We start from the raw sequence: 22,919 nt of genomic DNA, 5'->3' as shown, positions 1-22,919 counted from the left end.
TTAAATGTGTTTGCCAGAGAAAAACTCAGTCTCAAGATGAAAGACATGAAGGCAAGCTGTCTGAAAAATCTTAGTTTACTCTTTGCAGCCAGAGAGAAATAAAAACAATCTCACTGTCAATGTCAGTTTTAAGTTTCACATGCCATTTTCAAAAGACAGGAAAAAAAAAAAAGTTCAAACTATTCCTTTCACCAATAAAAGTCAGTAGATGACTGCACAGAAACTTCACAGCTTTGTCCAGTTTTGTCAGAGGATGACTGCACAAATTTGTCCAAGTTGGTCAATAGATGTTTGCACAAAAAGTTCAGATTTATCCAGTCAGTAGATGACTGCACAAAACTTCACAGATCTGTCCAACTTGTATTGGAAATAACAAAACAATATTAATTTTGTGTGCAATTTACAAATCAATCGGCTTAGAAATGAATAACTTGTAGTAAATGTCATAGTAATAAAAAAGGTGTTCCTAGCCCGAGTACTCTGACTGTAAGAGAGCTAGACGGACATTTGGACATAAATAATGAGAGCGTGTTTATGTTCAAATGTCCGTCTAGCTCTCTTACAGTCAGAGTACTCGGGCTAAGGCGTTCCCTGTGGGATGGACTTATAGTTTTAATGTTTATTAGCCTATTGCTAAAATCACCCAAATTAATTTATTCCCAATTAACTGAAACACTGAAATAAATGTGAACTGTTTAATGTTTGTGGTTATTCTTGAATATTCCGTTTATTTAATTATTATCCATGCTCAGCAGTTGATAGGCCTATCTACATCACTGGCGTAGGAAGCGGGGAAGGGGGTACTTTGTAGCAGCATCGATGGTTTATATATTAATTTTATACGTGTGTGTGCCCACCCACCCCACTTTTTGGTATCTTCCTACAGGCTACACCCGTGTATATTAACAAATTCTGGGTACTAGGCCTAAGCAGTAGCCAACAACGAAAATTGTATCACGTCTTCTTCAAATGACCTTCACCTTTGCATGCGAAAAAACCGCGATGACTTGTAGTCTGTGCATGTGGTATCGAGAAATCCTTGATTGTTTGTTGAGATCGCACGTTGTTGTTTTTGGAAAATAAACCTACGATGTATGAGATGACTGAGTTACGATAATACAATATATTTTCCTCTATAGGCCTACAGTATTTAGCAGTTTGTAATAAAAGCCGTTTAATCGCCACACACGTTACCGTACTGTCATGCGATCTCGTGTCACCAATTACCGAGGTACCCAATAAGAGCACGTGTTAATGATTCCAATTTCAAACCAATTAATTATGCTCATATCCATTCAATGTCCAGGCATGTCTAGTCTGGGTCCAGTCTCTAACAACGCCAGTGATTGGATCCAGGGCACGGCGTAAGAAGGTGGGGTGGGGGTGTATAAAAACCATCGCTGCCTCCCCCCCCCCCCCCAAAACCTCCATTTAACACACACACTGACGTGTAAGAGTTATCCTACTTGAGTACTTCTTTCGTCTGCTTTGTCGATCCGCGACCATAACCTCTCTGTGCGCTGTGCGCTTCCCCCCCCCCCCACCCCACCCCACCCCAGAAGAAAAAAAAAGTTCAGAGTCGGTGGCAAAATTTAGGGTTGGTCGGGTGACCGGAAACAAACAATTTTTTTTGTGTGGCCTTAAAACAATTGTAGTATTTACAAAATATGGATATAAAGTAAAAAATGACGTGAAACTCTAGAATTTCCTGGATGCGTAAGAACCCTGTGGAGGCTGGGAAGGATTATGTCTAGGTAACCATTTGTCAGTCATGTATAACCTAATCAATTATCACAAACGTCAATTTAATTAGTTATCTTAATTTTGCAACTTTAAATTTCAGAATATGTATTGGCTTACCACATAACTGATTGGCAGTTCAAGTGAATTTACAGTTGCGCAAGCGACATGTGAACAGAACACAATGGTTAAAAAAAAAAAATGTTTAAATAAATTGTTTCATTTGTGCAGGCCTGCCCGACAATGGATAAAAGAAGCGAACCTAATTAAAGGCATCAAAAAACTTACCTGATTCATCTAAAATGGCATCTTTCACTATTGGCACTCCTCTAGCTACTTTTGACCTGTATGGGCCACGCTTTTTACCCAGACCCGTGTGTTTAATGCGCCTTTTGGTCTTCATATCGTCAGTGTTGCTGCCAATGGATATACACTCAGGAGGAAGTAGAACTTCACCAGCCATGTCACTTTGACTCAACTCTTGTCCTGTAATACCAGTTGTATGCATAATCATATCATTTTCATTATCACTGTGTTCTGACATGGTCGTTTCAAAGTATGTTGTTTCTTCCATACCATGCTCAATGTGTTTAGATGGAGAAATGCTACTCTGCACAGAGAATGCCGGCAGAGTAACGGCATCAGTTGGGAATGCTGCAGAAACATCTGCCTGTGCTGACAATGCTTGTGGAGTAATCTGCTCTGTGGGTAATACTTGTGGAATAACCGCATCCACTGAAGCAGTTTTTGAGACACTGGCTACAGTCGCTGGTTTTTGTGTTAAGACTGGTCCTTTTGAATAGTCGTGAGTAGCCAGTAGTGAAGAAGGGGACTGGGTAGTCGCTTGGTGCTCTACTTTTGGAGTAATCGGACCAGTAGCAGTGAGAGGGCTGTTGTAATCAGCAGCAAACTTCTTAAAGACATCCGACAAGATGATTGTACTGTCTGCATCAAGGTCAGAGCTGTCCAACTTCACATGCACCGACTTGACACTGAAATTACAAACAGTTTCATAACAGAGCACATGGAAGTAACAGGAAAATGTCTTTAATGTTTTCATTTATAATCAAATGGAGCTGGCAATGCAATGTGACCTCAGTCATTATAATTTTGATCACGTGACCACGTGATCAAATAATGACATTTATTACCCATATGGGCTAAAATATGCGGGGTAATATTTTTTCTATCTCTGCACGTTGTGCAGATTGCTTCTACAGCCACTGATTGGCTGGCTTAAAATTCACGACGTTTGGTTGGTTGCTTGCTATGGCCGGAACTTCACTTTCATTCATATAATGTTTCCATTCATGAGTCAGATTACACATGTATACGTTATACGATCTACACAGATTTACCACAAAAAAATTTGACTCATTTGTTTCATAAACATGAAATGGTATATTTTCATAAGCAGCGGCTTTAGTAATATATAAAAATAATTATTTTCAAATGCAAAACCAGTTGTATTATTTTGTACTGTAAACATTTGGCTGTAAAAAGAACGTTGTTAATGCTATGACGTCATTTACATTACGTCACGTAATGCGCGTAAGATTATATGACGTAATGGCTGATGGCTTTGTTGTAGACTGCAGAGGAATTTTTACATTTCAGTTAAAATTGACAATGGGTAATAAAGAGAATAACCAACTCGTAAATGAATGTTGTAAAACCCTCGCCAAAGGCTCGGGTTTACAACATTCATTCACTCGGGACAGATAATTCGTAATTCCTCGTAGCTCGTTAGTTATTCTCTAAATCAGAGACAGGGTTGCCCCAGTATTCGACCAATAGAAAAGCTTGAGGATACATTCCCAAAATAAACTCCTAAGAACCACAAATTTACTACTTTTATGTTTTTTGTTTTCTTTTATTTTTAGTCTAATATCATTATTTGTAAATTGAGGTAGGACCGAAGAGACTGTTCATCAGAAAGTAATTGTGCACGTGTGAATGTGTATATAAGCATATGTGTGCGTGCGTAAAAGCATGAATATGTGCTACAGTTGTTGAAATCAACACTTTTTGTATTTACACATGTAGTTTGCTGCATTTACTATAAAACAAACTTCAAAGTTTAGTTTTATTAGTTAATTAGAGGTTGAGTTTTATTAGTTAATTAGAAAGTGGTCAAATACTGGGTCAGCTGGTCGAATATTGCATACTGTTCCTTGCGGCACTCAAACCTACTCTAGTCGGCATATACCGCATGAACAAAACTTGGGTCTATTCAATGAATAGCATTGCCAGTAAGTATTTAAGAATTAAAACAAATATTAGCAAATGCCAATAAAATGAGCATGTTATAATCTTTTCTTTCTTAAGTGGTCGAATACTGGGGTCATTGCCCTATATGAATATATTACGGTTTCTGTAAAAGTTAATTATACATACATGTAGGTGACAAATTTAAACAAAATTTTATAAATCAAATACTGAATGTTGTGGTAATTTCAAATAAAAATCAGCAATTGACTAATTTGGCTATGGGCAGGGTTAGCCCTGCATCCTCCTCACATTAAACTGTGGCATATATTTACTAATATCAGGGAAGCTGCTACATACAATTTCACACAGATAGGATACAACATACTACAGCTACTGATCTCATTGATGCACACTAGCTAGAGAGAGAGAGAGAGAGAGAGAGAGAGAGAGAGAGAGAGAGAGAGAGAGAGGAGAGAGAGAGAGAGAGAGAGAGAGAGAGAGAGAGAGAAAACCCCAGCAGGGCTGCTGAGAGGGACTGAATCTAAGATATTCACCATCCCAGACAGGATCACACATATACTAGTCATGGTGTACTGACTGGAACGAGAAAATAGCCCAATGGGCTCATGTGTTCTAGCTAGCAATAAATAGAAGGGCGATTCTCTCTGCCCTGCTTGTTGCTGCCCTGCACCTGATTATCGCCACCCTGCCCTAATTCATACCATTCATTGCTATACAAAATAAAATAAAATCTTGCTTTCCGTTCAAAGTGTGTACAGGGTTGTTACATGTCTGAATTCCCAACTAAAAAATGTTTGACAATATATCCTTTTGTCGCAGGTGTGGAAGTCCGACAACGGTACCGTGGCATGTTATTTCTTTTCTTTGCTGGTTGTTATGTACTGCAGACGAGCAGGCAGCCAGTCTTAAAAAGATTTGAGATGACATCCACACTTTGTCACACAAAGAAACACACATCACTTAACTAAATAAGTAAACACCCTGTTCAATTCAGATGAGAGTAGACCAGGGCTAGTCCATGATATGATTTAAGCCAGGACGTGACATTCTGATTCTTATGATCTCCTTCAGTAAAAGTCCTTTTTAAATGGAAATGCAGTTTTATCATTTATTGACTCAATACAAATAGTAGTATAAGTATGTCAGGCCAAGTTTAGTTTTTTGTACCAAAAAAAATTACTTAGAAAGTGAGAATTAAAGATCATCAAGGTTTCATTTTTTTGCAGGGTTTTTAATTCAAAAATTAGACTTGATACCCATGGCTTTGATTTTAGTAATTTTAGCGATGCTTTAAAAACATTTTTTTTTTTTAGAATTTTCAGTTTCATTTAAAAAACATCTTGTTGGAATTGAAAAGACTAATACTTGTATATATTCAAATTAATATCTAGTCTTTATGTATTGCTTTCAAAATATGCCTTTATCAGGGGTCGAATTTTACGCTATTCCACAAATAGTAAATTTCAAAATGGAATAGTAAAAACATTCTTCCAATATTCCGTCATGAAAGTGAAAATAAAGAACAGAATACCGAAAATCACCTGCGACTATTCCGCTTACGCTTTTTCTTCAGCTACTTTTTCTGCAGAACAAATCCTCAAGCTACTAAGACCTTTCTCATGCACTTACCGGTACAAAATAAACGTCTTTTTGATCGAGACTAATGTTTGGAGTGAGTTTGTTTGTAATTCCAGCTAGTACGCAGTAATGCATAGACTGGTATATAAACAATTGTTCGTTATGCAATGTTGTACAGGGCGATGTAGTACCGTCAGGAAAACTAATGGTACATTAATAATTGAAGGGATAGTACATTTTTAGACAGAATAGTGTTTTTTGAAATTCACTATTCCTTTGGGATAGCACTTGGTAAACATTTTTAAATTTCAACCCCTGTTTATATAATAAAAAATTAGAATTATTTACATTGATTGGGAAATTTTTACTCCAATATTGGGAATAAAAAACAAGATAGCTTTTGATGAATGATGGGGAACGATGCCGATTATCGGAGTCTAGAAACAGGTGATAAAACCCTGTTTTGATAATTAATAAGTTTTGGAAGTAATTTTTAGATAACTATTTGTATATTAGGTGGCTATTGCAAGATACATATATTATAGTTTTAACTGGTATAACCTGTCATTATATTAATGGCATCCTTATAATATGACACTAAGCAAACTTGCTACACTTTTGCACAGCTCTTTAAAGGAGACCGGACACCAAACCATATATACAGCATAAGTCCAAAAAAAAAAAAAAAAAAATGTGTTTCAGGTAACATGGCCAAAAAAAGTAGGGTAGGTAGGTAGGATTTTTTTTTTATTTTTTTTTATTTTTTTAGTTCAAAGAAAGGTTACCCTACCTTAAATGTGTTTGCCAGAGAAAAACTCAATCTCAAGATGAAAGACATGAAGGCAAGCTGTCTGAAAAATCTTAGTTTACTCTTTGCAGCCAGAGAGAAATAAAAACAATCTCACTGTCAATGTCAGTTTTAAGTTTCACATGCCATTTTCAAAAGAGAGAAAAACTAAAAAAGTTCAAACTATTCCTTTCACCAATAAAAATCAGTAGATGACTGCACAGAAACTTCACAGCTTTGTCCAGTTTTGTCATAGGATGACTGCACAAATTTGTCCAAGTTGGTCAATAGATGTTTGCACAAAAAGTTCACAGAATTATCCAACTTGTATTGGAAATAAAACAATACTAATTTTGTGTGCAATTTACAAATCAATCGGCTTAGAAATGAATAACGTGTAGTAAATTTCATAGTAATAAAAAAGGTGTTTCTAACCCGAGTACTCTGACTGTAAGAGAGCTAGACGGACATTTGGACATAAATAATGAGAGCGTGTTTATGTTCAAATGTCCGTCTAGCTCTCTTACAGTCAGAGTACTCGGGCTAAGGCGTTCCCTGTGGGACGGACTTATAGTTTTAATGTTTATTAGCCTATTGAACGGACCCATGCTAAAATCACTCAAATTAATTTATTCCCAATTAACTGAAACACTGAAATAAATGTGAACTGTTTCATGTTAGTGGTTATTCTTGAATATTCCGTTTATTTAATTATTACCCATGCTCAGCAGTTGATAGGCCTATCTACATCACTGGCGTAGGAAGCGGCATCGATGGTTTATATATTAATTTTATACGTGTGTGTACCCACCCACCCCACTTTTTGGTATCTTCCTACAGGCTACACCCGTGTATATTAACAAATTCTGGGTACTAGGCCTAAGCAGTAGCCAACAAGAAAATTGTACAGTCTTCTTCAAATGACCTTCACCTTTGCATGTGGTAAAAAACACGATAACTTGTAGTCTGTGCATGTGGTATCGAGAAATCCTTTATTGTTTTGTTGAGATCGCACGTTGTTGTTTTTGGAAAATAAACCTACATTGTATGAGATGACTGGAGTTACGATAATACGATATATTTTCCTCTATAGGCCTACAGTATTTAGCAGTTTGTAATAAAAGCCGTTTAATCGCCACACACGTTACCGTACTGTCATGCGATCTCGTGTGTCACCAATTACTGTGGTACCTAATAAGAGCACGTGTTATTAACAGTGTTCTACACTCGGTTTTATAACTTACTCTTCTTTGGCTAGTGGACAAAAATTTTTTACTAGCCAAGCTTAAAATGTTACTCGCCACAGTGCGACACTACTCATTTTGTATCATTTATGAATGTGTTGTAAGTATCTGGATTGTTTTCGCCAAATTACTAAAATCAACGATGAGTTCCGAATTGTACCGACAATTAATACGGAATTCACAGTGATCAATCGGACAACTTCGTAAATAGTGAAATGTTCCGACTGCACAATGCTGTCAACAAATTTCATTTGTTTTCGCTGCTAGGACTCTGAACGCATGTATGGCAAATAATTTAATACTTAGACGTTTTTGGAGTCAGTCGCCAGATGGCGACGATAATAAATTCAATCGGTCGCCACGCCAAAATTTTGGTCGCAATGTAGAATACTGGTTAATGATTCCAATTTCAGTGGGGGTGTATAAAAACCATTGCTGCTGCCCCCCCCCCCCCCCCCCCCCCCCCCCACGCACACACACCCCTCAACCTCCATTTAACACACACACTGACGTGTAAGAGTTAAATCCTACTTGAGTACTTCTGTCGTCTGCTTTGTCGATCCGCGACCACAACTTCTCTGTGTGCTTCCCCCCACCCCAGCAGAAAAAAAAAGTTCAGGGTCGGTCGGGTGACCGGAAACAAACCATTTTTTTTTTTTGGGCCTAATGAATTGTTTTCCGTCATAAACCACAACACGCAACTACCGCGCTCCCCGTATTGACTAAGTTGAGCGTGCCAGTCTTGGTTGGGGTGTTTTTTCGCCGATCTCCGATGTTTGCCAGAAACTGTCGACAATTGATGAGAGGAAAACTGAAGAAACTACCAAGCAGCATGGACGAACTTAGTGATTCGAGTGACGAAGAATTGTGTCCAGCTTGTGCTAATGGCATCAAACCATATCAGTTTGAACCACTTATCAGAGACTTTGTCCCTAATCCTGAAAATGTTGTCTTAGACGAAAATTTGGATGAATCAACTGCCGACGAAGACGCCACATGGTCATCGACTAGCATACAAGCATTTTTTAAAACATAATTTTTTATGACCTTTTTAATGTAAACTGAAGCAAATGGACCTAATTAGAAGAAAAGCACACACAATTTAATAATATTTCATCATAAATCTTGTTCAGCATAGATGTAAATATGACACGTCAGTGGATATTCCATAGGCCGATTTCGCAAATTTGCAAAAAGCGTCCCATCCTCACCAAAGCAAGATATAATAATTTAACAAAAAACTTAGTTTTTTTAAACTAGTTACCCTCCAAGTTTTAATGTGTTTGGTTAAACCGTGTATTTTTAATTATTAAGAAAATGTGTTAGCAGTCTGCCGAAACTGTCCACAGCCAGGTACAAAAACACAGAAATGTTGAAAAATATTATACTGTTGCCACATACTGACCATCACTTTACAACTAATGTCTTATCGACAATATTATTATGTAGTCTTTGCATTTATTAATATAAAATACAACAGACCCGTAGGAACTGGGGAGGGGCAGGCCTAGGGGCTTGTTCTCCATCACACACTCTAGGATGAAAATGTATGTTTTAAGTTTTCACTACTTTGCATAAATAAAGATGATATAAAGATAAAAATCTAGTTTGTTTCCCTCACTAGAGACTATTCCCCCCCTCCCCCCTTCAAATATCGTTCCTACAGGCCTATACAAATGTAGATAATATGTAGAGGGTGAGGTTAGGAACCAGTTCCTTTTATCTTTAGGATTTTGTAATCATGATTTCAAACCAACTGTTTCAGGTAGTTTGCTCCACATACTGACATAAAACACATTTGTTATATATATATTGGAATAATTTTTTTTTTTTTTACAATATATCCAGTGTTATTTTCTTTAATCATTCATGGAGGAAGGAGGAAGTCCTGATGAAAATATATTACAGGTAAAACAAAATAATATATGATGCTTATTCCATGTGGTAACTATTGTTAATTTTGCTTTAAACTGCTAGATGCCAAAAGTGACTAATTATATTATTTTATGGTAACAGTCGAAAATTAGACGACCAACTGTTTCAACCTCTGCCAAAGATACCAGGTACGTTGAGGGTACGTAATAAAACAGGCCCGTAGGAATTGGGGGGGGGGGGGGGGGGAGGGAGAGAGAGAGAGAGGGGAGGAGTTTGGGAGGAGAGAGAGAGAGAGAGAGAGAGAGAGAGAGAGAGAGAGAGACGGACGGACGGGTGCCCCCCACTTGTGAGCTTTTCTTTATCGTATTAATTTTTGCCATTGTAACCAAAATCTGATGTAGAGTTTATACCCTGTCCGTAGTGTTATAATTTTAATTCTAATGACAACATACTGAACTGACTATAAACATTGTTAACTAACGTAATAATTGATGTTTTGAAGGTGTTTTAATTTTCACATTGTAAATGTACCATAACCTGCTGTATTTAGTTGGGTGTAAAGCCCGTTCGACGACAATAATGCATCCACGTTTTAAAACAACTTTCGGGTTTTTGGAAATCGAAACCATGATGTTGGCCGTTTCCTGAGATCCATTGCTGTTACTGTTGCAGTTAACCATCATATAATTACGTCGACAGCATATAACAACACTAATTATCTTGTAAATTAAATTTCCGATAAACCTGGAGACTAAAAAAAAAAAAAAGACGACTAAAAGGCACAACCAAAGAATCAACACGTGTACCGGTATTGCTTGGTAACTCTCACCGATGATCTATGCATAATCCTGCCCACTTCTGTTTTTACCCCAAACCTAAGACGCGCAGCTACACACTACATGTCTTTTGGTGTCCGGTCTCCTTTAACTAACTTTATTTTAGATTTTTGTATATTGATGTATATCATCAATTCATTTATATATTTACCATTGTTACAATGTTAGACAGCCAAAAGCCAATATATGTTTTGTTCTGCGGTGTCGTTATGCATTCATTCATCTGCAAAAGCTTACTAATGAAATTTATCTAGACTGTGTCCTTTAATAATAGTGTTTTTAATGTGTCCGAAATTAAATGCAGTTGCAAATATATTTATTTTATTTTACATTTGTGGATGGTATTAAATGGTATAAATACTACACACAATAGACAAAAATAATAATAGAATTTAGTCTTTAGGTGATCAACATTTTGTAATTATAAATTATGGCTTAAATTATCATCAATAATTGTGTCTATATTTAGTGCAATGGTACAATATTATTAACTACGACCATGAATGTACTTTCAAAAATCCAAAATTTAAGAATAATGGTTTTATTGCCTCCCTGCCCCTTGAGTTAGTAAATTAAAAAGAAGCAGGAATAAAAATAAAAAAGTATTTTTTATGAATGTCAAAAATTCTATCATATTCAGCACTTTCCGTAACAATATGACTATCGCGTTAAAAATGCCATATAATTAAATTAGTGCACTGCCATGTTAAAATTCTACCTAGAACACTGGCCCACTTACAGGGATCGATCCCAAATCGACTGCACACCAAGTGAGAGCTTGACTTTACCAGGTTTGCTAAATTTTAATAGTGGGCTGGTTAGTAGTGAACATTTGAGGTTATTCGAGTAAAGTAGACACCAAAATCTACTCAACTGGTGTATATTGATGTCTACTGAATGTAATGATGGACACAACTGCTACCATGACAAATAGATGGTGGTTGTTGTAAGCGAGGTAGATGAAAACAGAGTAGGTATGTTTGAAAGACAAATTATGTAATAAAAACACCAAGAATTTTTATTTTTTTTTAAAAGAAGAAAACGAAGTTAGCTGAAAGCAAGTCAAGGCTACTTTATATCAACCGGGATATTTAAAAATCAAAGTCACTTATAACTAGTTCCTAAACTTTATTTTATTATCAAAAGGCAGACAGAATTTAAATAAATAGGAATACTAATTTACCAATGGTAAAGCTGGAAGAACTGCTCCATTTGCATGTTAACGTCGAGATTGGTCTCATACTGAATTGCCTGAAACTGAACGAGCACATCCTGCCGGACAACTATAACACAGTTTCCACTTTCTGCCATCCCGCCCACTCAGTTACAGGTACATCTGAAACGGAAAACACATATTATAGGAAAGACATGTTTTATTTAACGACCACACAGATATTGAGAGAGAAAACCTGCTGTCGCCACTTCATGGGCTACTCTTTCCAATTAGCAGCAAGGGATCTTGTATATGCAACATCCCAGACAGGGTAGTACATACCACAGCCTTTGATATACCAGTCGGGGTGCACTGGCTGGAATGACACATTATAGGATGGATCTTAAAATAGGAATATAAAATATATATAGTATTAGTGTTGGGAATTTCATCATCGATTATAAGCAACTTTTAATTACACAATTGGTTTGAATTATATGCAGAAGGGTTCAACAAATCCACTATGCTTACTATAATCGCTCATCATAATTTGCCATATCCATTATTTTTTTGCAAGTTTCGAGCCCTGCTACGGTAATTTATATCTCAACGACGACAATTGCCGTCGGTGCCATCGCTAAGGTTGAGCCCTAAAATTGGTTATCATAACCCTTCATGATAATTACATCTTGGGTGTTATGTTAACTATACAGACTTCATGAAAAAGAAACTGCAAGGTGAGGATTGTTTTTCACAAATGTGTTATCTAGATCTGACATTACAGACCTTACATTACAAATTGTAAGAATAATCATTTCATTCCTGTGTTGCTCACGCAAATATAATTTTGCGTAACCTATTTTTTACTTGCATAAAATTCGGAGAACCATTTACTTGTATACAACATGTTACGCAAATAGGAAATGGGTTACTTGGTTTTATTTCTGCATAACCGATAAATGGGTCACACAGATTTTCAATTCTTAGAGGCCTGCATTAGGGAATCACATTCATAAATGTTTAATGTGTTAAATCAATGTTGAAATAATCATTTAAATTAATGTTAATCATAATAGTTTGTGTAGCACGAGTAGTGCACAGTGCATGTTAATCCAATACTTTTCTTCTTAACGTGCACAGCGAGTTGCTTCCCTCTACTTAGCAAATTTAACATGGCAGGGATATTTTTTAAGATTGTCATGGAAGATTTATTTTGTTAATAATGATGCAAGTATTTCAATTGGGATTTTGTGAGTATGTTAGGTTATACATTTTTGGTTTGTGTGTCCATTTGTTGCACTATTTCAGTTGAGAAATGGTTGAAACATGGTGCCACAAGTTTTGAATATAGGCTATATATAGGGTATGTAACAAAATCCGGATGTAGTAAGAACTAGTCTACACTTACTACGTCCCTCCGGACTATGGTATGAGGTCACCGGTTGTCCCCTTAGAATTTGAATTAATATATTAATAGTCCCTTCAGTTGACAACTTCTGTAACATGAAGTGGGATGCATCACTTTGATATGTATCAAGATATTTTTAACCACATGGGTAATAAAGGATTTAATATTTTTTTTACACCATTTTCACAAATATATCGAAAAGCTTAACCAAAGGTACTAGTGTCGTAGCATAGCACAGACAGATGTCGGTGTCCATAGTTTCTAGTTCGAAAAATAAGTTTTAATTAATCAAATGCGCTATTTAAAGTTAAATAACGTTTTGGAAAAAAATCGGGAATTCCGTTTCAGACAGGTATTTCCGCGATCGCGGAAAAATCAGTGCCTCTAGATGTATGGATATGCAGATATACAGTCCTCTGTCCATACATATCGCTGATTTTACATTTAATGCCTATTCAACATCTGATAGGTAGGTAGTAACCGATTTAATGTGCTTACATCTAGGTAAGGTTCAAAATGTGAAGGCGAGGGGTGTTGATAGGTAGGAAGGAAGGAAATGTTTTATTTAACGATGCACTCGACACATTTTATTTACAGTTATATGGCATCAGACAAACAGTTACGGATCCCACAGATACTGAGAGAGGAAACCAACTGTTGCCACTTCATGGTCTACTCTTTTTCATTAGCAGCAAGGGATATTTTAAATGCACCATCCCAGACAGGATAGTACATACCATGGCCTTTGTTACACCAGTTGAAACAAGAAATAGCCCAATGGGTCCACCGACGGGGATCGATCCTAGACCGACCGCACATCAAGCGAATGCTTTACCACTGGGCTACGTCCCGCCCCTACGAGTTCACTGCATTTTCCCCCAAAACTTTGAGGTGCCATTGTAGCCAAATCGGTTCTGTTTTAGCCAATTTGTTCCATAGGCTGGCAGACTAATAGAAATTCTGGCAGGCTAGTAAATTTTAGTTGGTTCTGGTCCGGCGGGATAGTTAAATATTTTCCATGTCTGCACCCCTGACAATGTGTAACATTACATATTTATGTTAATATTATGTGGCCTTTGTGCACCTCCATACAATCTGTAACATGTCATTACAAAAATTTCCGGCTGGTCAGGTGACAAACCCAAATAGTAGGCGACAGGTCTGGGACACGTGGAAAGTCGGAGTGAATTGGAAGGAAATAATACACACTTTTATTAGTTACCATTTCAAGGTTTGTACCGGCCTCGGTGGCGTCGTGGCAGGCCATCAGTCTACAGGCTGGTAGGTACTGGGTTCGGATACCGGTCGAGGCATGGAATTTTTAATCCAGATACCGACTCCCAACCCTGAGTGAGTGCTCCGCAAGGCTCAATGGGTAGGTGTAAACCACTTGCACCGACCAGTGATCCATAACTGGTTCAACAAAGGCCATGGTTTGTGCTATCCTGCCTGTGGGAAGCACAAATAAAAGATCCCTTGCTGCCTGTCATAAAAGAGTAGCCCATGTGGCAACAGCAGGTTTCCTCTAAAAAAAATCTGTCGAGTGCGTCATTAAATAAAATACTTCTTTCTTTCAAGCTTTGTGAAAATGGCCCACGATTTATTTTTGTTTTTTTAACTTACAAGATGAAGGAACATTTCAAACTGATTTGTTTGCATTTGTTAAAAACATATTTTCTTCTGTCTAGTTACACATGTCAACAAACGCTAGATGGCACTTCCAAATGTTTATTCCAAAAATAGCCAAGCCCTCGAAGTCTGTGACTGTGTGAGCCAGCAATAACTGCGACACAAACTTTAAATAATAAAATTCCTGGATTTTCCATGTTAATTCATTTTTGCAGGAGTTTTAAGCACTTTCCAGAATTTATACTATTAATTATTTTATTTATGGTATGAAATAAACGGTACCCATTAACAACGGTACGAAATTAGTATGGCACGAAAATATAGGAAACCACACCAAAGAAAAATACGTTTGGCCCACGTCTGTACCTATTCAAGTCTTTGCAGCGCCCTCCAAAACTCCTTTACAAAAATATGGTTTTTAAATGTGTTTTCTTGTGTGTGGTGACAAAACCCATTACAGAAACAACAAAACCACTGCTGTCTACAATTACACTTACAGCTGAACACGGTGGTTAGCAAATTTAAAAGTAATTTCTAGTATTTTCAATAATTCAGTCACTGTCCGCGTCTTCCGCCAACCTACTCAAAGTACGATAACTCTTGAACGCGGTTTGTTTTTTCCATAATCATTCGGAAAACCTCGGCCAGTTACGGATTCTTCGGTGTTTCTACAGAGGAATTACGCATTTTTCTACACCCAGTCAAAATATATAGGGAGAAACCCAGTTATTTGAGAATCTTCAGCTGAGATTTATGCATGCAACCCATGGCATTCTAATTGCCCACCTATGTTTTAAAACTAAATAAAGATACAGGGGCGGATTACGGGGGTGGGGGGGGGGGGCAGTTGCACGGACCCCACCCCACCCCCGGCTAAAAAAACCCACCCACCACGTAGATCTAAACTGATGTCCACGTAAAATTTATAATTTCAAAATATAAACATTTACATATTGTTTCGCAAACCCCTTTACCTAAAGCATAATCTGCCCCTGAGATACAGGTATTTTTAGCCTCAACAAAAGACTCATTGTTTATATGGTGGCGGGACGTTATCCAGCGGTAAAGCGTTCGCTTGATGCGCGGTCGGTCCGGGATCGATCCCCGTCGGTGGACCCATTGGGCTATTTCTCGTTCCAGCCAGTGCACCACAACTGGTGTAACAAAGGCCGTGGTATGTACTATCCTGTCTGTGGGATGATACATATAAAAGATCCCTTGCTGCTAATCGAAAAGAGTGGCGACAGCGGGTTTCCTCTCTTAATATCTGTGTGGTCCGTAACTATATGTTCTGACGCCATATAACCATAAAAAAATGTGTTGAGTGCGTCGTTAAATACAACATTTCTTTCTTTTTTCTTTCATTGCTTATATTTTAAGTTAAAAAATCTTGTGTTAGGCCTACTTCAATGATAATCATTTGGAATGAATGAATGAATGATTGAATGTTTAACAACACCCAAGCACGAAAAATACATCGGTTATTGGGTGTCAAACTATGGTAATGGGGAAAACAAAGTGATGATCAACATCAATATAAAAATCCAACAGTTAAATAAAAACACAGTGTAAAGGACTGTGTAAAAATACAAATATCACAGATAGATATAATTAAAATTTAGAATAAAATTCAGTATCACGTGAAAATTGTAAATAATTTCTGGATGGAATCAAAATGATTCCATCACATTTGTTTGACCAAATAAATCTTTTCGAATTACTGACAAATGCTTACACTCCACCAAAATGTGTCGCACCGTCAGAAGACACTGACAGTGCTCACACTGAGGTGGAGGATCTTTCTTCAAGATAAATGAATGAGTCAAGTAAGTATGACCGATGCGGGCACGACACAAGACTACCTCATCCTTCCTGCACTGTCTATAGGAGGACTGCCACTCTCCCAAGACCGACTTGATGGCATGAAGCTTGTTCGCAACCATACCGTCCCAATCACGTTGCCAAGTCGAAAAGATAAATTGGTTAATAAAATATTTTAAATCAGTCTAAGGTACACCAACCCTGGCAAGAGGCAAATCCAAAGCAGACTTGGCAGCAGAATCTGCATTTTCATTACCCCCGATACCAACATGGCTGGGCACCCAACAAAATACAACATCTGTATTGGCAATAGATACAAAGACACACTTTCGTATCACCATCCCAATAAAGGGATGGTCCAGCTTCATATTGTACAAAGCTTGGAGACACGAAAGTGAGTCAGTAAAAGTAATAAATTTGGATGCTATTGAATCTTTGATTTCTTCTAAGGCTTTAATGACTGCCCAAACTTCAGCACTAAATATCGATGCCGAGTCAGGCAGTCGCATGGAAATGATAGTGTCTGATGGAAAGACTGTAACACAAGCCACATAATTCCCATTCCGTGATCCATCTGTATACACAGGAATGTAATCACGGTACTCGTCTTGAATTTCCATGAAAAACTGTTTATAAATAACAGCATCTGTGCAATCTTTCTTCAGATGCGCCAGACCAAACACAATTTTAGTTGGTGTAATACACCAAGGTGGTAAAACAAAATATGAAGGTGTTTCCAAAGTGTCAGTTAAATCAATGTTGGAAAGCGACAAAAACCGCTTAATGTGAAGACCAAGTGTACGAATAGCATTTGGCCTTGCATCAAACAACTTCATGTATTTGTTGTCAAACACCGCAGTATGTGTAGGATGTGTTGGTAAAGATTTAATCTTGGTAGCGTACTGCAGAGAAAGCTTTGCACGTCTAGCACCCAAACAAGGTTCGTGTGCATCAACATACAAGCTCTCTACAGGAGATGTTCTAAATGCACCAAGTCCCTGGTTATGTATAGGATCTAGCATCTGCAAGTAAGACTTGCGTGCCTTTGACCTCACAAGAGATCTATACAGATGGAGCATAACCTTTCGGTCTGCTCCCCATTCCGTATTACCAATAACTTTTAAAATATTCAAAGCTTTTAAGCCATGCTTTTTAACATATTTAAGATGGGGCACAAAAGATAGCTTCCTGTCAAATATAACCCCCAGAAATTTAGTCTCCTCCACAACTGGAATTGGATTTTTGTCCAAAAACAACTGTGGGTCTAAGTGGAGACCTCTTTTCTGGCAGATATGCATACAAACCGTTTTTGCTTTTGAGAATCGAAAGCCATTGTCAGTTGCCCATTGATGAAGTTTATTCAAACAAAGCTGCAACTTACGTTCAATGATACTCATATTGGACGATCTATAGCAAATCTGAAAATCATCGACATATAACGAGCAATCCACACCAGGTGTTAAACACTGGGTGATGCTGTTAATTTTCACAGAAAATAAAGTTACAGACAGGATACTACCTTGAGGTACACCCATCTCCTGTGGGTGAATGTCGGACAAAGTCGACCCCACCCGGACTTTAAAAGATCTATCTCTTAAAAATTGAGATATAAAAACAGGAAGGCGACCTCTAAGGCCCATGCCATGGAGGTCGTTTAAAACCCATACTTCCACGTGGTATCGTAAGCCTTCTCCAAATCAAAAACCACTGAAACCAAGTGCTGATTATGGATGAAAGCTTCCCTACAAAACGTTTCAAATCTAACAAGATGATCAACCGTGCTACGTCTAGATCTGAACCCACATTGCACGTTAGTAAGCAATTTGTGAGATTCAAGATACCAGACAAGTCGACGATTGATCATGCGTTCCATGGTTTTACAAATGCAACTTGTCAAAGCGATAGGGCGATAACTAGTAGGATTGGTTGGATCCTTACCAGGCTTGGGAATAGGAATGATAATAGCTTTCCTCCAATCAGAAGGAAAGTCTCCAGAAATCCAGATGCTATTAAAAATATTCAAAAGAACCATCAAAGATGATTCAGGTAAATGTTTTAATAACTGATAATGAATTTCATCTGGTCCTACTGAAGTATCATGGGCTCTACGAAGAGCATCCTGTAATTCCTCCATAGAGAAACGCCTGTTGTACACTTCAACATTTTCAGATGAAAAATTAATGGACTGCTTTTCAGCTTTAGTTCTGACAGATGTAAAAGCATCTGTACTGAAAGCAGAAGATGAATTATGAGAAAAGTTGTCTGCCAATGCATTGGCTATGTCACGATGAGACGTGACATCCGTGTCATTGACAGACAAATGATGAACTGTATTACTGGATTCTTTACCTTTGATTTTACGGATCCTATTCCAGACAGATTTCACCGATGTTTGTGAAGTTAACTTGGAGACAAAAGTTCTCCAAGATGTTTTCTTACTCTGTCTAATCTCTCTACGAGCCTTAGCCCTAGCAATACGAAATGCATCCAAGTTGTCTGCTGTAGGTTCACATTTGAACCGCTCAAGCAACCTGTTTCGCTCTTTGAATGCATCTTTGCACGTATCATTAAACCATGGTTTATTGAAACGCTTTGGCACTGCCGAAGTCTTAGGAATAGTTTCATCTGCAATGTCCTTCAAGATGGAAGTGAACAAAGACATGGGATCATCAGCATCAGTAATGGTAAATTGTTGCAGACGAGTGCTGCACAGATGCTGAAACTGACCCCAATTTGCCTTCGCCAACTTCCACCTTTGAACCCTTTCAAGTGATGGTGGTCCATCATTCTCCAAAATAATGGGAAAGTTGTCACTACCACAAAGGTTTGAACCAACTTTCCAGGAGAAATCAAGAAAAAGTGATGGACTACAAAGAGTTAAATCTATGGAAGTGAAAGATCCACTTGCAGAATGAAAATATATACGACTTTTATCATTAAATAAAAGTAAGTCGTTTTTGAGAATTAAGTCTTCCAATTGTTTACCTCTAATATTAATATCCTCGCATCCCCACAAAGTGTGGTGACCATTAAAATCTCCCATAACAATGAAAGGAGTAGGGAGCTGGTCAAGAAGACCTTGAAGATCCCTCGGATTAAAATTAAAATGATTACGAGGTGGCAAGTAAACTGAACTAAGAGTTATAGTTTTATGAGGTGTGACCTTTACAGCCACAGCTTATAAATTGGTAGTCAGTGTTACTGAACTCTGAGGAATGTTTTCATTAACAAGAATGGAAACACCCCCAGATGCTCTATTTTCAGTTTCTTGAAATTTATGATAGAGGTTAAATCCTCTCATGGTAATATGATCAGTGTCCTTCAAGAACGTTTCCTGAAGACACACTGCAAGAGGATTATGTTTTTGAATTAAAAGACTTAATTCATCAAAATTGGGCCTAAGCCCACAGAAGTTCCACCGAATGACTGAATTAGTCATTAGGGGGAAGTACAGGAGTTATCTTTGGCTTATGAGATCTCTGTGGGTGTGGACGGTCATCTGGCACTATATCCATTTGATCATCCACATCAGCCAAAGCTTCAAATGGGTTGTTGGTCGAAACCAACTTGTTTTCCGCTTTCTTCAGTCGTCCTGAAGAAGAATCCTTATTCTACTTTTCAGTGTCTTTTCTTGACAGAGGCTTACTGGGACCTGGCTCCCCAGGCGATGAGCCTCTTGGTGGATTCCTAGAATCCAAAGACACTTGAGTAGATGTTGACACTTGTTTAGAAGCAGCTTTTATATTTAGTTTTTTTTAACTTTTTCAATATCAGAAATCTTTTTTAATTTATCCTCGCCATTAGGCCATGTAAGGTCAGTCTGAATGGCTATACTGGTTGTAGATACCTTCACAGCAGCGGCATACGATTTACCAGTTGCTGGGGGTGTTAATGCTTCCATAACCTTTCTAGCCTCTGTGAAAGAGAGGTGTTTTTTAACTTTCACATGTTGTACCTCTTTTTCCACTTTCCACCTTGGGCACTCTCGCGAGTACGCAAAGTGTTTCTCTTTACAGTTGTTACATGCCATATCATTTTGACATGCCTTGCTGTCATTGTCAAATTGACCACAACGAACACATGTCAATCTGTTACGGCATGTATTTTTCCATGTCCAAATCTTTGGCATTTGAAACATTGTAAAGGGTTGGGAATATACGGCACGACAGGTATATTTAAATAACCTGCTTTGACAGAATTTGGAAGCGTCGGCAAATTGAATGTGGAGATTAAGGTGTTCGTCGAAACCAGTTCATTGTTCCGACGGACCTTAATCCGCTTGACTGATGTGACATCTTGTGAGGAAAGATTTTCGCAAATCTCATCCTCACTGACTCCTTCCAAATCCCTAAACCGAACTACTCCTTTACAAGAATTAAGGCTGGTGTGAGGACTGACTTTGATGGAAATGTTGCATAGATATTTGGATTTAAGAAGATTTCTGGAATGATTCTCTGTTGAGCATTCGACCAACAATGAGCCACTCCTTAATTTCTTAACACTTTTTGGCTCGCCGGCCAAGCCTTCGAGCCCTTTTTGAATCGCAAAACTCGACAATTTCTTCAAGGCCTCATCATCAGTAGACCCGATGACAAGAAACCTTGGCCAGGTTTTTGAAGAAATCACTCTTGTTTTCTTTACAAACAATGTCGTAGACTCTTCATCTGATGATGAAGAGTCCGAAACTTCGGTGTGGACCCTTTCCAGGGTCCCATCAATTGATATTAAATTGCTTGAAGCCATAATTTAGCTCATATAATTCATCAACCATGCACCCCACCCACCACAGAGTCCAACAAGGGGACAAGAAGCTGCGGATAACCACCAGGCAATTATGCCAAGGATACATGGTTGATATACTCAGGTAATAAGAAACAAATCACCTGATTGACCCTAGCCACCCCCTCAAGAGCAACAAATACAAATGGTGATTCACACAATGTTTGCTCTTGGGTAATAAAACACAACAAAAGATTGTTTGCTCTTGAGCTTGGCATAACCAGCCGATTGATCAGGTCGGGCCTTCCTGACCACCCGTCTATTTGAACTCCGGGCCAAAGTGATGTATTGTCAGAAGTCATACCCGCAGGTATGCCCCCAACTCAATCACCAGGATCCCATCATCCATTTTCACGGGTCGCACCTCACGGCAAACAAGGTGCCCCAAAAGGGGAGTTGTGCTGTATTGGCCATTCTCAAAGAGAATGTTACACCCCTGCACCACGGTGAGGTTACAGCACGCACAGGGGAGTAATCGTTTGGAATTATATGAATATGACTATCCAAATGTCCGTTTAGCTGTCTTACCCTCAGAGTACTCGGGCTAAATCACAATGTTCCCAAACTGCATGATCTTGGGTGCGTTTTTGACAATGTTCACACCAATACAAACCACATCCAAGCAAGAGTTGGCAGATATGACAGGCCCGTAGGAACGACTTTCAGTGTGTGTGTGTGTGTGGGGGGGGGGGGGGGGGACTGACGGATAAGGTACAAACTCTATATCAGATTTTGGTTACAATGGCAAACATTAATGTGACAAAAATAAGGCTCACAAGTGGGGATGGGGGTGGGTGGGCACGTGCCCCCGCCCCCACGGTTCCTACGGGCCTGTATGACGCATATATTTATGGAAAGTTTTCTCATCAGACCGTACAAAAATTCCCATTTGAATTTAGCTTCTTTTTTTTTTGGTACAAAATCAGCTTGTTTGAAAAATACCAAAATTAATCGCGCCCACTTATATCACACGGAAAGCCCGCTGTATGAATACCAAGTCTCATTGCATCTAAACCATTTGCAATCCTAGTAAAAAAACCACCCTCAAATGTTTGTTGCTTTTATATATATATATATTTTTTTTTTTAAATAACTTCTAGGCTATTACTTCATTTACTTAATATTCCAAATAATTACACTTCAAACATGGGTCTATACAAAAACAACATTTGATTTCAACTTATTTTCGTGCTTATATCCAATTAAGTTTCAAGCACGCTGTCCTGGGCACACACCTGAACTATCTGGGCTGTCTGTCTGACAGTTGTTAATTGTTAGTGGTTAGTGAGAGAGAAGAGGGTGTAGTGGCCTCACACCTACCCATTGAGTCGTTAAAACTCGCTCTGGGTGGGAGCCGGTACCGGGTTGCTAACCCTGTACCTACCAGCCTTATGTCCGATGGCCTAACCACGACACCACAGAGGCCGGTCAAAAACAACAAGCGATTTCTTTATGCGACAGAGTAGGCCTACACAAGGGAGCTTAGGGTGTACTACTACTGCTACCTATAATTTAACTGTAAATTTTATAACGGAAGTAGTTTTCAGCATACAAGGTACCCAACCGTACCTGGTAAGGGCGGAATACAGTTGCTCCTTTCCTAGCCCGAGTACTCTGACCGTAAAGGAGCATTATATAACTGTCGAAATACGCCTGTCTTGCTCTCTTACGGTCACATCTCGTATTCGGGCTACTCCCTCCCCTACCGACATAAGCGTACGAGACAGTGCGGGGGAGGGGGGGGGGGGGACTCCTCTAGTGCTGGATAAAATCCTCAAATTCTGGCGAAAACGACAGGGATATTCGGGCTAAATGAGGTGGCCTGAAACCTTTTCAC

General features: G+C 38.4%; 1 protein-coding gene across 5 annotated transcripts in view; it reads right to left on the bottom strand.

Moving 5' to 3' along the window:
• LOC121368863 (zinc finger protein 665-like) overlaps positions 1 to 15,071 on the bottom strand; it is a 47,002-nt gene extending 31,931 nt beyond the window's left edge. For 4 of the 5 annotated variants that reach the window (XM_041493617.1, XM_041493618.1, XM_041493616.1 and 1 more), the window contains exons 1-3: positions 14,849 to 15,051; positions 11,476 to 11,628; positions 2,029 to 2,732 (exon numbers count right to left, since the gene is read on the bottom strand). In XM_041493617.1, the coding sequence (XP_041349551.1) occupies positions 2,029 to 2,732; positions 11,476 to 11,603 (832 nt within the window). In that variant the 5' untranslated portion in view covers positions 11,604 to 11,628; positions 14,849 to 15,051. Of the gene's footprint in view, positions 1 to 2,028; positions 2,733 to 11,475; positions 11,629 to 14,848 lie in introns of all 5 variants that reach the window. The other variant, XM_041493615.1, reaches the window with a different exon arrangement.
• Between the last annotated feature and the right edge of the window lie 7,848 nt (positions 15,072 to 22,919).

This window comes from Gigantopelta aegis, chromosome 3 (assembly GCF_016097555.1).
Source record: "Gigantopelta aegis isolate Gae_Host chromosome 3, Gae_host_genome, whole genome shotgun sequence".
Lineage (NCBI taxonomy): Eukaryota > Metazoa > Mollusca > Gastropoda > Neomphalida > Peltospiridae > Gigantopelta > Gigantopelta aegis.
Note: the sequence above shows the minus strand (reverse complement) of the source record. Positions and strands in the feature narration are given on the sequence as shown.